Raw genomic sequence first — 17,327 nt, 5'->3', positions numbered from 1 at the left:
ATTTTAATAATCAGCTTTACCCTGATTGTTTTACAACTTTTGGGAAAGGAATATAAAACAACCCACACAATTCATCTACTCTTGCTTTGATAAGCAGTTCTGAAAAGAACAGAAAAATATATCTGTGTAAGCATTTTTACTTGACTATAAAATATACTTTAGCCCTCTCTGGTTTACAGTGATAAGGCTGTAGAAAAAAATAGAGAACCTGATAAATAATTATAAATAACCCTCCAAATTGTTGACCTCCCAGAGTCAGGTTTCTTTTATGTCATACAATTCCTTTCAAAACTTGAATATTGACAGTATTTGTCTTCTATCTTGACAACTCTACTAAACAGTGAGTGCTGTGGTCCACCCCAGATTTTTAAAAATCATACCCTAATTCTCCATCTCTTTTTAATATAATAGTGTTACAATTATTGGAATGGGAAAGTTGTATTTACTGGTATCTGTTTCCTCTGGTGTTGCTCTAAGGTAGTAGTATTAATACATAGCCTGTAAGAATAGACCTGTGTGTGCACACAATGGAACAATATTGAAATACTAAGGAAGGAAGATTCTGTTAGATTGTTGTGCTAGATTGTGTATCATGAGGGGACCTCAGAGCATACTAATGGCAGGTAATCTCTATTAATTATGGACAGATGGTTGAAATGTAAAGAATTCCATAAAAGTAGACACAAGCTTGCCAACATTGGGCTTTGGCCAGTCTTTGTGTCCAGATTCTCCATCTAAACCCGACCTATGTCCATAATGTCTAACAAAACAAAAACCAAAACAAACGGATACAAACAACCCCCTGAAAACACATCAACATCCCAATATATTAGATACCAATTCAAAATGGACAAACATTGTGGAAGCTCACAGCCTGGCACAGACACTCAAGTATGTGTCTCTAGGTAGCAGAATAGATAAAGGAATAGTGTTCCCTCACAATCTTTGCTATTTTCCTGGCTTCAATTTTTGGTTTGGCAAGGAGTTTCATACATTGATCATGTGCCTTCTCTAGTCATAGAAAGCATTTGGGCAATATCAATAATGAAGCTGGGCACAGCTGGCTCATGCTTCTCATCCTAGCTTGTTGAGAGGCTGAAGTAGGAAGAATATGGTTCTAGGGCAGTCCAGGCCAAAAAGTTGAGCTGTGGCTCAAGAAGTATAGAGCTATCCTTAAGGGGTAAAAAGTCTCAGGATGAGCACAAAGATAGATATGTAGATAGACAGACAGACAACCATCACGGAGAAGCTGGAGGAACACTGGAGTCTGCAGATCCACTTTGCTGTTATGTATAGTACAGGGGCAGAATTAGAAACAACAAGCTCACACCACCCTCCTCTGTGTGATCTAGGTATGTACCGCTGTGGCCCGGCCTCTGTTCAAGCTGTTAAGCACGGCCATGTCTGCTTCCAGTTTGATGCTCCTTTTGTTTTTGCTGAGGTAAGTCAAAAGCTGCTGGAAGGAGTGCGCTCCTTGGGCCCTCTGAGCCCACGAACAATTCAACACGTGGTTGTTACTTCTCACTTTCCCAGGAACATGGTGTATGCAACATGTTCATAAAGTCAGCTAGACAGGAGCTGGGAGCATAGTCTAGTGATAGAGTGATCTCCTAGCATGCATGAAGACCTGGGTTCGATTCCACAGCACCACATACTCAAAAAAATCCTGGAGTGGCACTGTAGCTCTAGGGGCAGAGTGCTAGCCTTGAGCAAAAAGTGTCTAAGGACAGTGCCTAGGCCCTGAGTTCAAGACCTAGGACTGGCAAAAAAAAAGTCAGCTAAGACACTATTCCAACACCCCATATTCTTAATATTAAATAGAATTCTCCATACGTTGAGGTGGATTTTTTTATTCTTACTTATAAGCAAATGATTTACAACCTTAGTTTAATTCTCTGCACCTGGGAATTAACTGTCAGCAATTGAATCATTCAACTAAAATTCGGCAGAAATGTCCATGGGTATAAATTGCAGAATAACTAATTGACTTTGCTCTAAGACCAACTCCCAATCTGCACAAATTAAAGACATACACAACTCAAAGCCAGATCTTTGGACACTGCCATTCTCTCACCAGCAGAGGGCTAGGGGTCCAACATGCTGCTTTAAAAGAGGAAAGTAGCTCACTTAATGGGTCCAGGTGGACTCTTAAATGAGAGATCTGAAATTTCAGAACTGTACAGGGGCTTGAAGCAGAAGAAGCAATTCAAGGATGCTCCAAAGAGAATGCTGAAAAATCAAATTAAATGTGAGAGATGTCAGATAATAGAGAAGAATGGGAAGCTTCTGGTGGAGAGGTTGATATTTGAAAGACTAAAGGCATATCATCCTCAAGAGGTATTTGTACCAATAAACATACTCTAATAATATCTCTCATGTATTTGAGTCCTTACTGTGCAATAATTTTTCCTACCATTTGAGGCTCTTAAGTGCTCCTTTAAGTTGAGCATATAATTCTCCCCATTCAACAGAAAGAAAACCTGAGGCAGTTGGGTACCAATAGCTCATACCTGTAATCCTAGCTACTCGAGATGCTGATCATTTTGGTTCAAAGACAGCCTGAGCACAAAAGTCTGTGAGACTATAATCTACAATAAACCACCAGAAAACTGAAAGTGGCACTGTGACTCAATGGGGTAGAGTATTGGCTTTGAGCTGAAGAGCTCAGAGCAACTCCGAGGCCCAGAGTTCAAGCCCCACAACCAACAACAAGAACAACAAACAACAAGGCAAGGAGTGGTTAAATAAGCTTTCCATAATCAATTAGCTAGTAAATGGTAGTGCTAACATCAAGAGCAAGCTAGATGGCTGATCTTAGGTGGGTAACCATTCCGTGCAAGCATGCTGGGAAGTGAACATGTAGTATGAGCTTGCTGTGGGGAACTCTCAAGTCCTCAGGAAGCAGAACTCTTAGTTGTGGCGACAAGTAAGCACCAACCAAAAGTGAAATGGTCACATGGTGAAAAAAAATCCTTGAAACTAATTGTCAGATACGCAACACTATCAACATACAGTTTGCATTTACTCAAGGAATTGCTTTGTTGCTTTGCTAGAGAAATAGGAGCTGAAGTAGGACTATAGAGGCCACAGAATGCTGTCTAAGAAAGGATGGAGGTCATCTGGGAACTATGATATATACAGATCTAAGAAGTACAGACACTGTATCAGAACGAGGCTCCCTCCCCTCCAGTGGCTCCACTTATATTAGTCTGACTTCATAATGGTTCAGAAGGGATCAAACTTGGGTGAATACTGCTCTTTGAATTTCAATCTTGGAGTATTTCCTAGGCTAACTATCTGGTAGTATCCTGTCTGGGACAACAGACAGCTGTGAGCCTGATGCTGATGAGGGAACATGTTCACAACCAACACTGGAGTAGGCTGATCAGCAAATAACTATAGGTGGACTTAGAGCTCTGAGCAGAACACTGTGGAGTCACAGGGGAAGGAGAGACGGCCATTCAGACAAAGGGAAATAGACAGAAACCTGAGGAAGGAACTCTAGGCAGAAAGGATGGCTTAAATATCACATGGCTTGTGTGGATATTTAAAAGCTTTGCTATGACTGGAACGCAGTGATGCATCAGGGTGCCCAAGATAAAGCTGAAGGAAGCTTACACAGAGAAATTAATTCTGAAATTGTCTCTTCCTCTTGTAAGCTAGGGACAGCCATCAGGAGGGAAGGAATAAACTAGGGTGCTAGAAGTCTAGAACACATAATGTGAGATTGTTGTTCTTAATGTACTATGCTATTTCTCATCTCTTTTGTTGTCCCTTGGTTATCTCATATTGTTACAGTATCTTACCTTGTTATCTGATATATTATATATCTGTTTATTTGTTTATTTGAAATAGGATAGGGAAGGGGGAAAACAAGATGAGGGGAGGGCATGCGGGGAAGGAAATGGGGACCAAAATACAAGAAAGCATAGCAATGTTTGTGAAGTAATACAGCTTCTATCTGGTGAATATAATGTAACCTTTCTACTAATTACAATAAAAATATATTTTAAAAAAAGAAGTCTAGGCAACATAGGTTAGATGAAATTAACACCAGAGATGGGAGACCAAGCAGAGGACTGCATCATCCTTCCATGGTAGAGATGAAGAGCCTGACCCAAAAGCAGAGCAATCACAAGAAAAGGGGCGTGGGGTGGGACTGAGAAATTTATGGAAAGTGAAGTACACATCTGTATTTTGACATCAGAACAGGGAGTTTGAAATACTCAGAAAGAACCATTTTTCTCCCACTGAACCTGCCATCAGAGTTTCTGGAATCCTCAGGGAGATCAGGCTTACTGTATTTGGAATTTCATCCGTTTGATTTTACCATGAGATCTGAAGATTTGTCAAAACCTTCCCAGTTGTCATCTGACAGTTTATAATGCGCTGAGAACCTCTTAATGGGAAAGCACTCTAAAATCCATCGTGACTTCTTTTAATATTTTTAGTACATCTTATTACTGCAGAGGAGTGAGGAAGGCCCTTCTTGCACAAGCAAATGGTTTAATAGCCATTAATGCAAGCAATTTTTGCTGTTATTAAATATAGATTGGGGTGTTAGGAATGTCATCAAAATTTGCAGATTATAATTACTCCTCTCTCGTGTGCTGCAGGAACTTGTCTGACAGAGAATGCAGTTCGTTGCTTTGTCCTAGGCTGAGCTCCAGGGCCAAACCATTTGTAAAAGCTGTTGCAAGCTGTTGGAAACGTCTGGGCATGTTTCTTTTTTGTCAAGGGTGTCCCTGGGAGGATGTAGTATGTGACTTTAGCAAGACCTTCTATGAGTCAGGATGAGGCTCTTTCCTCTCCTTCTTATGCATCATCATCATCAACATCCTGGAGCTCCCTCCTACTCTGCCTGTATCAGCAGGAGTTTGTCCTTTCCTCTGAGCATGCTGATTTCCTTGCCATTCCTCACCCACTTCCAGCAGATCAGCATCCTGTTCATGGACTCTCTCTTTTGTTTGCTTTGTTTTGTTTGTTCTGTTTTGTTTTACTCTTGTCTTGGTCTCTTTCAAAAACAAAACTCAAAAGAAAGAGTATGCATGAATAGTGTTCTCCCTTCTGGTCCTGTTTTCCCCCTTCCCCACAGTGGGCAGAAAGGGACAAAGGAAAGATACTACTGAGCATGCTTTGTTCTCTGACTTCTCCCTCCTCAACCCCTCTCTAATATAATGAGTTCCCCTAGTTCCAAAAGTCCATTTGCCATGACTCTTCCCATCTCAGGGTAGCTCAGTGTCTCTAGGGAATCAGACTGAGTTGGAAATAGTGGTGCACATCGGTGGTCGTGGCTACTCAGGAGGTAGAGATAGCAGGATTACCAGTGTGAGGCCCACTCAGGCAAGAGTTACCAAGACTATCTCAAAAAGCATGGGCCAGGCACCAGTGTCTTACACAGGAGGCTACTCAGGAGGCTGAGATTTGAGGATCATGGTTTGAATCCAGCCCAGGTAGGAAAGTCTGTGATACTCTTATCTCCAATTAATCACCCCCTCCCCCCAAAAATAGCAGGATGTGGAGACAGGTACATATCTGTAGTTCCAGCTACTTGGAAGACAAAGATAGTAGGAACAAAGTCCAAGGCCAGTAGGGGAAAATTATAATACCTTACTTGAAAACCAAACTGAAAGCAAAAGCAGCAGCATGGCTCCAGGGATAGAGAGCTTATCCATCAATTCTCAGTTCAATTCTCAGCATGAGAGAGAGAGAGAAAGAGAGAGAGAGAGAGAGAAAGCTCTCAAGGTTTGGAGTCTCTTAAGTCCCCACATTCATCAAGCCACCAGAGGCTTTTAGTGAGAACCTCTTTTGAAAAAATACGATTTTTTTCTCTTCCTTAACTTCTAATTGGCTCTGAGAACCCTTTACTCCCCAGACTAGACCACGCCCCCTGTGGATGTGTACCCACACTCAGGCTAAGGTGACTCTTTGCAGTGGTAGCTAGCTCCCCACATCTGTGGGTCCAGGATCTCTACCTCTCCTGGCTCTGGGGTGTCAAGTATCCAACTGGTGCAGCTGCTCCTCTGGAGATCTTTGCCTCTCGATTTAAACCTATGTCTTGCAACCAGACATAGATCATTTTTTTAAGCAGCTCTTGTACAGATCAAAAACAATGCATCTGTGTGTTCAAATAATGCATAACATTCTCTCTTAACCTTCCTCATGCGTCTTTCCTGAAATACCTTCAAAAGGATGTGTTATCCAGTCCCTTTTACAATCCCCATCATTACCCTCTGAGCTAGGCACTGGAATGAGCTCTGTGAAGTCACCTCCTGCTTTGTTTCACTGTTCTATCTCTTACCCTTCTGTCTGTTCTCCACTCATCAGCCAGAATTATCCTTGAAACTAAATCGAACGTGTCACAAGTCTGCCTGGAATGTTCCAACGGGTTCCTGTCATCTTTACAATAAAACTGAACTGAAGTCTACATATTCTCTAGAATCTGGTCCTGAGATTGAATCCCATCCTTTTCCACCTTGCTCCTTTCTTCTATCCCTATTGACCTTCTTGCTCTTTTAGAAACATCCAAACATGTTCTTACATCAGAGTTAACCCTTTCCCTAAGAAAGCTAAACCTCCCCCCCCCCAATACTCTTATCCTGTGTTGGAAGAAAATCCTGTTCTGTTCCCTCGATATATCAGGGTCTCTGCTCCAGTACCACTTCAAAGAGGCTTCTACTTCCGTCATCAGCTCCACCCAACAGAAAAGCTCTTTACCCTGTTTTTATCCTCCTACCCAGCGTAGGCTTGTTCTTACCCTTCTAGAATAGAAACTCCCTGAAGGGAGAATCTGCTGTGGTCTCATTGCTGAGACTCATTGTTGAGTCTCATTGCCTATTATTACAGCAATAGTCAACAATAAATGCTTGTTGAACGGATGACTCGAGCAACTGAGCTGGTGTGGGACTCGCTTTCTCTCAAAGATAGAACCTTAGTCAGAGTGGAAAAGGAGGTGTTTGCATGAAGTCCCAGAGGCAGCTCTGACACACACAGGCTGAAGAAATGACAAGTGTAGGGGTTGGGTATTTTACAGTTGGGCCCAGCAGAACCTCCATCGTGTCTGTGGGCATCCAAGCTCCAATATAACCCAGAGAGGGAATGCTTTTTCCAAAGGGCCTGCAGCAAAGTTCTCCCAGTCTGGAAACAAATGGACAAACCAAATCAAGCTCTGCCCTTAGTCATGAAGATGAAGAGACATCTTCACCCCTACCTGAGAGCTCACTCTCTGCACACCATGGTCAATTCATGTCTGTGGGAATAAGCCGAAGTTTGAAGAGGCCCTCCAGCTGCTGAGAGCACAGGCCACCCTCACTGAAGCCCCAGATCCCTGAACAATGGCTCAGGCTGCATGGGAAGTACTAGGTGTCTGCAGAAAAGCACAGGAAGTGATCCAGTGAATAGAGTACCCTGTGCACTGGACTTTACATGAGGAGGCCCAGCTGTAGAGCAGCCCAGAGCCCTGTGAAGTACAGTCCGTTGTGAAGGCTCCTTTCCATTCAAAAGAAGGCAAAGAAATTAGCCCAAAGCATAGAACCTCATGTGTGATATTGATCTACTAATTGGTTTTAGTAACTCCCCTAAAGTTGCACAGCATATATCCAGTTCCTGCACTTGACTACTGATCACCTATGGTCAGATAACTTTGAGTAGGGCAGATTATGAGTACTTTGGCAAGCCCCTCAATGCTCATCCTTCAGCTCCAGTGGAGAACCACTCCACTGGCAACTGAAACCCAAAAGAAAGCTTCTTGATAGTCCTTGGAGAATTCTGTCTAGAGAATTCTGTCTTCCCTCTGCATTCTCTCAACATACAAATACAAAAACTCAGCTGTTTCCTCCCATCTCTTGCCTCAAGAGTTGTAGGGCTGGCTTGAGAATTTTTTTTTTGCCCATCTTGGGGCCTGAACTGAGGGTCTGAACTCTGTCCTTGAACTTTCTCAAGGCTAGATCTCTACCACTGAAGTCACAGCACTATTTCCATGTATGTGATACCAAGAAATCGAACCTGGGTCTTCATGAATGCTAGGCAAACACTCTTACCACTAGGCCAAACTTCTGGCCCCATGGCTTGAGATTTTTTAGATTTAACCAATTTCTTAAGCCAATGAGAGGCAAAACTTAGCCACCTTCCTGTTTAGCCTTGGCTCCCTAGAAAACCAGCAGCTTATAAAGGCTGTTTATTAAGAATACTTATTAGCACCTTTACTATAATTTGCAGGGGAAAGAAGTAGCTGTATATGCTTGCATGGCTTCTCCTGAGGCAATACTCAAGTTGTCAGGCAACTCACTGAAAGTTTCCTTAACATTCCCACCCCCCCCAAATAGATAAATAGTCTTTAAGAAACTCTGCATTCTCCTGTGCTGGTTCCTGAGTTTCCATTTTAGCCTTTCATATCTTGTCTGGCACTATCAAGCTCTGGCTTCTCTGCTGAGGGACAGGGGCACCATTTATATCCTCAGAAACTAGAGGCTCAAACCAAAGACCCAAATATGAGGATGCTTTTCATTCTTGAACGTCTTATGGAAGAGAAAATGTGTTATGAAGGTCAGGAGAATAGGTCATATGCCAGTCCAAGATGACTGTCAAGGGAATGGAGCCAGCCCAGAGTAAAGGATATATCAGAGTAATGATCATATGTATGTGCATATATAATATAGTATAATATATAAATATGTGTGTGTATTATAGCCTATGGTGATGGTCAAGTAGGATGGATGGGCTAGCTGGGGTTGAGGTCAAGAGACATAGCTATGACAAGAATGATATTACATCATTCACAAAATATGTAAAGACCTGAAAAAAATTATGCTAAGTGAAGTAGGTCAGGTCTAGAGACAAAGGTTTCATGTTTTCTCTGAGATGTGGAACCTATAATTAGTTCATAGATATATAAGTGAACGATAAAGGGGGTCTGCAAGCATATATCAATGTATTAATGAAATGCAGTAGATTCAAGAGAGAATTCAAGCTATTTTTTAATATAATAAAGGCTGAAGTATCAAAATTATATATTTTCTTCTTTGAGTTTATAGTATCTTTTTAGGGTTCTTTTTTATTTTTATTATTTTTAAAATTTATTTTAGAGTCTCTGTATCTTTCAGTGGAAAAGTTGCTTTATATCCAGAGAAGTTGTGATTAATCTCAGTGATTTTTTTTTAGCTGAAAGAATAGGCTATCATTGTTTTGAGTATCAAAATATTTAAGTTTCAATCACATATGGTTGAAGCTATATGCTAGTTTTGACTTAGAGAAACTGACAGATTCCATTATTTTTACACACACATTACATATATCTCCATATATATATGACTATATAGTCACATATTTATACTTACGTACTTATACAAAAATATGTGTATGTACATAACTATTTAGTTTCCAAAAACATTGTATTCTTCCATAAAGTGTTAATAATAATAATGTAATTTAAATTTTGCCTCTGATAAATATAAAGTTTCATAAAAAATAAAGAAAAGAAAAGAGACATAGCTATGAGCTAGATCGGGGCTTCAGGCCTCACCCCTCTTCCGTTAGCACTGAGCCACATGACAACAACATTTTGATTCTTGTGAGTCTTGATGCTGTCATTGTTAAATATGGATAATAATATAGTTCACACAAGAGTTTTGTTTGAAGTTTATACTAAATCATTTACATGGTGTCCTTGAAATACTACAGCCACTCAGTAAATACCAAATATCACCTTTATGGTAAGGATCAGACTTCTTGTAAATTCAGAACATTTTGTGAGAAAGTAAAGGGAAGTTGCATGTTTTAACCTTCAAAAAATTAGGACTATCCCATTTTACTTAGTTTTGAAATTTTTATGTCTTAGATCTTACCTCACTGTGACCTAAGAGGTTCCTGAGAAATCTCAAGTTGGAGTAATTTTTGTGTTTGAGAAAGTTGAGTGAGGTTATCATGCCTGTCTAGAAAAGCACATCCAGCTCAGGTTTCTTGCAACTATTGTAATACTTCTCCTCGGACCTTCTTGAAAAGCATGGAATGTGCCTATCCCTCTCACAGTCTTCCTTCCCTCCATCCCATAGCTCACAAATTCCCATGCATATTACATGTACCAACATGTATCAAACCCTATAAATTTAGAGCTTCATCTAACACATCTTTAATTAAGTATGCCCTTTCTGTGTGTGTGTGTGTGTGTGTGTGTCTCTCTCTCTCTCTCTCTCTCTCTCTCTCTCTCTCTCTCTCTCTCTCTCTCTCTCTCTCTCTCCCCCTCTCTCCCTCTCTCTCTCTGATCTAATGCACCAGGATTGAACCTCTCATTACATAAATCTTATCAAAAAGGGACCAGAAATATTTGTTCATCACCACGCCTCCAGCACTGTGAATGCTGAGAATGCCATCAAATAATACATAATTGTCAATAACTTACTGAGTGTTAGCTCAATGCAGGCACGCTCATAAGTAGTTTTCCTGTATTTATATCACTTGGTTCTGCCAGTCACCCTATGGGGAAGGAGCTATTATTACCCTACTTAAGAAGAATAAAGCTGTCACTGGGAAGCAGACAAAGCATGCAGTGCTTATATCTGTGACTACTGGCCCTACTGATCGTGTGTCCAACCTGCTCCCATGCTGAGAAAGGGGAAGGCCTCAAGAAATTCATTATGAAAATAGGATAAAGGAATCGGGGGAAATCAAGAAAGTAGAATGGGGAAGAAGATCACTAGAAGCACTTGCGGCTCCGCCAATATTGTCCCAGTGTGCTCTTTCGAAGTCGCACAGCTAGCATATTTTAATTTCTAAGGCACGGAAAATTGCCTGGATTGCTTCTTTTTCTTCATTAAGATACTTTGGGCAGCAAGTAATACAGTTAATATGACTGGAAAGTTGAGGTTTCCTTTTCTCGTGTAAAAAGTCCAGAATTTGCCATGCCAACTTGGGCTAAACCATGGAATCCCATTACCAGGCCTGCAAGTTCTTCTCCTCTTTCTTCTCTGCCAGCTTCTCTTTGTGGCCAGCAGTTCTCATTACCACTCATCCTCTGATGGTGGCCGTGGGAAAAGAAGAGAGAACGCTCTCGTTTAAAAAAGCAGAGTATTGTTATTATAAAGGTGATGTACAGAGGGGTACAGTTACAGAAATGTAAGGAGTACATTTCTTCTTGGATGGTGCCACCCCTTCACTTTCACTCTACCAGTTTTTCCCTCCCATTGTATAGCTCATTATTAGCATAGTTTCCCATGAGTACCATGGTATTCATTTGTTTACTCCTTGTCCCACCATTTCTGCACTTCCCAAAGACTTATGAAAGAACAAAAAGGGAAGAAAACCAAACCAGGAAAAAAAATAAAAACCCTTGTTTTCAATTCCTGGAGTTCATTCCAATCAATATTATTTTGTATGCTGATGGAGAGTGTCCCTTTCTTTTCCTCTCCTACAAGTATCCTCCTTTGTTCTCACGGTGGGTGAATGTCTAGAGAGAATGCCTCTCCATTTGTAAAAGAGAAAATTCTCTCCAGCAGGCTGCATTGCAGACTTCCTTTCCTTCCTAGAAATCAGTCACATGGCCTGTGGCAGCTGGAAGGACCTCTAGGAGGGCAAGGAATTGTCCATGGTGCTTCTCTCCTGAAGGAGTAGAACTTAACAGGAATAAGAAGGAAAGACACAGTTGAGCTCAGGTACAGCTGATGGTTCTAGCCCCGACATTCTGCACTTAAGCCAGTCACAATGACCCTAAATGAACTTGGCCCTGTGAACCCAATGCTGGTAGAAGAGAATACCTGTTCTACGGATCTTTTTCATGAGTATGTTGATACTGGGACTTGAACTCGGGGCCTGGGAACTGTCCTTTAGCTTTTTGCTTAAGGCTGATGCTCTACCACTTGAGCTACATCTCCACTTACAGCTTTTTGGTGGTTAATTGGAGATAAGTTTCACTGATTTTTTTGTCCGGGGCTGGCTTCAAACCGTGATTCTCAGATCTCAGCTTCTTGAGTACCTAGAAATAATACAGAACATCATTGCCTAATAACTCTATAAATCTTTAGATTTCTACATGCCAGAAAGTTTGACTTTGAAGACAAGGAGTTCCTTTGGCTTTTGTTAATGAGACCTAATATTTGTACTTCTTTATGGGGGTAAATCATGATAATTTAATGTGTATATACAACAGGGCGATAACATTTCCATCTCTTCAAACATTAATTATTATTATGTGTTGGGAGTGTCATATTCCTATAGTCATTTTGAAATCTATATTTGAAATATATGAACTATTACCTTATTATATTGCTTATGTCCCTTATTGTATTGCTTTCTGCCTTCTATACTCCTTTTCTAGTTTACAGTCACTACTATTCCATTCCATTTCTCTATAAAAATCAACATTTTGGTTTCCACAAATGAGTGACATGTGGCATTTATTTTTCTGTGTTTAGCTTATAATAGCCTCCTGTTCCATCCATGCAGCTACAAATTACACTACATCACCAGTGGCTGGATTTATATATGTCTTTAGTATCTATAGCTCACCTGCTGATAGGCATCTGAGTTGATTGTATGTTTTATCTATTATGATTAATACTGCACTTCACTATGAGGACATTACGGGATGGCTAATACTCATCTCTCCTGTTTCAGGTCAACAGCGATGCCATTTACATCACAGCTAAGAAAGATGGAACTCATGTGGTAGAGTCTGTGGATACCACCCACATCGGGAAATTAATAGTGACCAAAAAAATTGGAGAAGATGGCATGGAGGATATCACTGATACTTACAAGTTCCAAGAAGGTAATTTGCTACCACCATTTTGCTACAACTATTTTGCGTCCAATTTCATACAGTGCTTACTCCCTGTCAACCAGAAATGTGTTCCAGAGAACACACAGGCTTTTGCAATGTTTGTTGGGAAGAGTAGGAACTTAAACTCTCATGAGTTATGACACCCACATTGACACTACCCTTTGTAGTTACACTTGCTTGCTTTGAGCAGAATCCTTCTTCACATGGCAAGGGTGGTGAGTTGGCTTCTACTATTTTAACAGAAAACAGAATATGTCCTTGCTCATAAGAACCTTAATGCCTAATAATTTTAGCAGAAGAGTACCTTGTGTTAAATAATTGTATTAGAAAATATTGTATAATTTGTATAACATAGTTCAATAATACAAATTTAAATAACTCTCTCAGATTTATTGAGTATTTTGCAATTTTTTTGGCAGTCCTAGGGATTGAACTTAGGCCCTGGGCTCTATCCTTGAGCTTTCTCAAGGGTACTGTTCTACTACTTGAGCCACAGCACCATTTCTGGCTTTTTCTGTGGTACTGAGGAACTGAACCCAGAGCTTCGTGTAACTAGACAAGCACTCTACCACTAGGTCACAATTTTGGCTCCCACAAATAATTTTTTTTGCCAGTCCTAGCCTTGAGCTCAGGGCCTGAACACTGTCCTTGGACTTTCTCAAAACTAGAGCTCTACCACTTGAGCCTCAGCACTGCTTCCGGCTTTTTTTCTATGTATGTGGTACCAAGGAATCAAACCCAGGTCTTAGCGCATGCTAGGCAAAGCACTCTACTAATAGGCCAAACTCCTGGCCCACAAATTATTTTATATAGATTATTCCACTGAATTTCCAAGATGATATAAATAATATATCAATAGGATAGTGCAATCTCACTAACTCAGGTCAACTATGTTGAAAACCAATTTCTTCCATAAAATAATGTTTTGGTGCATTTTTGTTCATTTTTGTTGCATAGAATATTTTTTGTTTTTTCCATGTATTTTTATTGTAATTAATAGAAGGGTTACATTATATTCACCAGATAAAAGGTGCATTACTTCACAAACATTGAAACATTGATACATTCCTTGTTTAAACATGCTATCACTAACTCTTAAGGCTTCTCATATTATGGGTGTCTGGATGACCACTCAAATACCAGTTGTATGAGTACCACACAAGCTCAAGTGCTTTGAATTATGAATCTTTCCCTAATGGGAACCTTGCACATTTTTCTTTCAATATCATTACCCCAGATTCTTAACATATCTCAGTAGGATTGGAACCTGGTTTGTTTTGTTTTGTTTTGTTTTTTGCCAGCCCTGGGTCTTGAGCTCAGGGCCTGAGCACTGTCCTTGGACTTTCTCAAGGCTAGAACTCTACCACTTGAGCCACAGCACCACTTCTGGCTTTTTTCTATGTATGTGGTACCGAGGAATTGAACCCGGTTCTTCGTGCATGCTAGGCAAGCACTGTACCACTAGGCCAAACTCCCGGCCCTGGAACCTGGTTTTTAACTCAGATTATCAGGTAGAGTATTAGTCTCTGACTGTCTGTCTGCACTCCTCCCTCTAGGGCTTTGCCAGCAACATTTTTTTTAATTTACTAATTTGCCATTTCAGCAACAGAGAATTAGTATAGATGTCGATATATGGAAACTGGTGCTATGATAACAAATACCAAAAGCATGGAAAATGGCTTGTAAATAGAGGATGGGTATAGCCCAACAGAAGTTTGTAATTTATAAGGTTGCATTCTGTTATTACATTCACAGAGTCACTCATGAATAGAAAAAATGCAATTTTGCCTGGTGCCAGTGGCTCATGCCTATCATCTTATTCATAAGTTTTTTTCATCAAATATACATTGGAAATGAACTAGCAGAAGTGAACTCATTTACCAATGTGAAAATCACTTTTATGCTCAGTTTCATTTCAAGGCATCCTTTTTGTAAGATGCAGAAGTATAGAATCTATACTTAGGGAATCTTCTTATCATATGGTTCTGTTGCCAAAATACTTCTAAAGAGAATGAAGAAAGTGGTTAAGGATGATTGGTTGTGTCCAAAATTGCCCTTTATGTATTGTTGTTGCTTGAGTGGCTTGAACTCAGGGCCTGAGAGCAGTCTGAGGGTTTAGTGCTCTACCACTAGAAGCCACAGCACTATTTCTGGTTTTCTGTTGCTTAACTGCAGATCAATGTCTCATAGACTTTCCTGCCTGGCCTGACTTTGAACTGTGATTCTCAGATTTCAGCTTCCCGAGTAGATAAGATTATATGCATAGAATATTTTAAATGGTGTCATTTAGTACTGAGCCTCTTCACAATTATTTGGCTCAAGGGATCCTGGCAGTGAGCAGGACTCACTCTTGTCTCCAGCCTAGAGCTAGGAACATTATTTGGGGAAGGCTATAGGAACAAACAAGGTCACTTAGAACTACTAGGAGATTCAGAAAAAGTAAAACTTGGCTAAAGCAAGCCCAGAAAGTTGGGTGGGGTTCCAGGCAAAGAAGCCATAGCTAAATGGTCATTGGTATAAAGCAGCTCAAAGGTCTAAAATCCTACAAGTCTTAACATTCTGAGCTTGATGAGTCAAGCTAGAAATGTCTGGTGGCTAGAGACAGAGCTACTCAAGGTCAGTGCCAGCAGGAGGTGATAGTGTGGAGAGTTCTGTTGGGATCTATGGGATCTGTTTTGCCAAGTATCACTTCCCAAGCGTTTTAAGTGATGCATTTATTTTAGTGAATGGATAAAAATGACAAGTAATTAGAATATGCCTAAATATTCATCAGTATTCCTGAAGTGCTAAGGAGTGCAGGATTTGTTTTAAATATTGCTCATATTTACAAAAGCAACTTGCACTATAAAGAAAAAGTTGACTGAACTGAGAACACGTGGGCATGGTGTTAAAAATTCAGAATTTTTATCATCGTGTGAACTAGTGAATTTTTACTCCATTTGGAAAAAAAGAGTCATTGTCTTCTTTAGTTGGTTATCGCATAGATATGGAAAACATCTGATCTGCATTTTTTCCTTTTTGACTTTTTTCTAAAAGAGTAATTTTTAAAAAAAGATATGTGTAAAACAAATAAGTAAGCAATGTCTTTTCATTATAGAGTTACAAACAGTTTTAGAAAGAGGAAAGAAATACTACATAGAAAATGTGAAAGAAACCAGCTTTGTAATTTCTTACCTTCATACTTTTAAATATCCATTCAGCAGCTTGTTCTTAACCTACCACCTCTGCCCAGTGTTGTCCAATGCTGGAAAATGAGCTAGCTAGTGGGAATATGTACAATCCCATGTGCCCATATAGCTGGAGAGAAAAATGGACTCCAGCCTTCATCAAACTCAGAGTGTTCCATCCAGACTGGTCAAAGACAGTCTATGGTACCTACAGTACTTTCAGCATGGTCTTGTGACTGTGCTTATACGTGGCTGTCAGATTAGAAGTAAAGGAATAATTCCTTCAGTGCTGACTTGTGGTCTGACTGGCCCCCAAATAGGATGCTGGGATGTATTCCATTTTGTTTTGTCAACATGTTGAAACGGATATTTCCTGTAAGTGCTGAACAGAGAATCTAAAGGACTGAAACAGATCAAAACTAAGTCCAAAGGATAAATGGGAAATAGCAGATGGCTGAGGGAAGAAAATGCCCTGGAAAAGATAAAGGAAGGGATGGAAGTATGAACTCCCCAGTGAGCTGAGTTCAATCTGACTCAACTTCTCAACTTACTTAGCCATCAGTAATGAGATGCTCCATCAAAAATGCAGTAGAACACAACTCTCATTAACTGTTGACCTTGGAGATGAGAGTAAAAGTCAAATCAGGAGAGGACAGGATCCGATGCCAAGAGAGGAAAAATTTTAAAATCAAAACAAAACTAACAGCCATCAACAAGGATTGAAACACATAAAATGCACCAACTCCCCAGGAAAGACACAAAACCAGAATAGGGCAAGAAGGCAAGGCTCAGATGGAAGGCCATGTGTGTTCTTGTAGAACTAGAAAACTCCCCAAATCTATCTGAATTTTTGCAAGAGATTCTCACCTTCTACCACATCCTGCTTCTGGGCTGAGATTGATTCCAGGTAGATAGTCTCTTAATCAAGACTGGTAAATTCGTTTCACTTTCTAACTTAGCTAATGATGGCGTGAATATCTGTTTTAAAAAGGATGTGGGGGCCGCTTGTCTGCATTTGGTGGGAAATACGGTCAATTACTGACTGTAATTACTGGCCTGCCATGGTCACGTAGTGAAGGGCTAGCAGTGTTTCGGGCCAGACATCAGCCATGCTGCTGAGCCTCACAACACATCTCTCATTCAGTTCCTCTGAATCCACAAATGCCGAGTGTGAACACTCAAATACAGAGCTAAGTAAAACCATAAGACGTAACTTATTACTGGATTTAAGAATTAACTCTTATTGGAGCTGTGAACAAAAAAGCCAAAGGAAAGCTTAAGGCCCTGAGTTCAAATCCAAGTACTGGCACAGCAAAGAGGAAAAAAGAGCTGTGGGGAGGGAGATGGAGAGAAAAAGGAAGGAGGGAGGGAGGGAGAGAGAGAGGGGG

General features: G+C 40.4%; 1 protein-coding gene across 1 annotated transcript in view; it reads left to right on the top strand.

Moving 5' to 3' along the window:
• The window catches only part of F13a1 (coagulation factor XIII A chain), a 181,570-nt gene that overhangs the window by 131,370 nt on the left and 32,873 nt on the right, over positions 1-17,327 (top strand). Inside the window, exons 10-11 of the mRNA XM_090356424.1 lie at positions 1,353-1,441; positions 12,607-12,760. Coding sequence (XP_090212550.1) covers positions 1,353-1,441; positions 12,607-12,760 — 243 coding nt within the window. The remainder of the gene's footprint in view (positions 1-1,352; positions 1,442-12,606; positions 12,761-17,327) is intronic.

This window comes from Megascapheus bottae, chromosome 22, assembly GCF_031878675.1.
Source record: "Megascapheus bottae isolate mThoBot1 chromosome 22, mThoBot2.hap1, whole genome shotgun sequence".
NCBI classification, from domain to species: domain Eukaryota; kingdom Metazoa; phylum Chordata; class Mammalia; order Rodentia; family Geomyidae; genus Megascapheus; species Megascapheus bottae.
The sequence above is the reverse complement of the archived record's forward strand: the minus strand, read 5'-3'. Positions and strand labels throughout refer to the sequence as shown.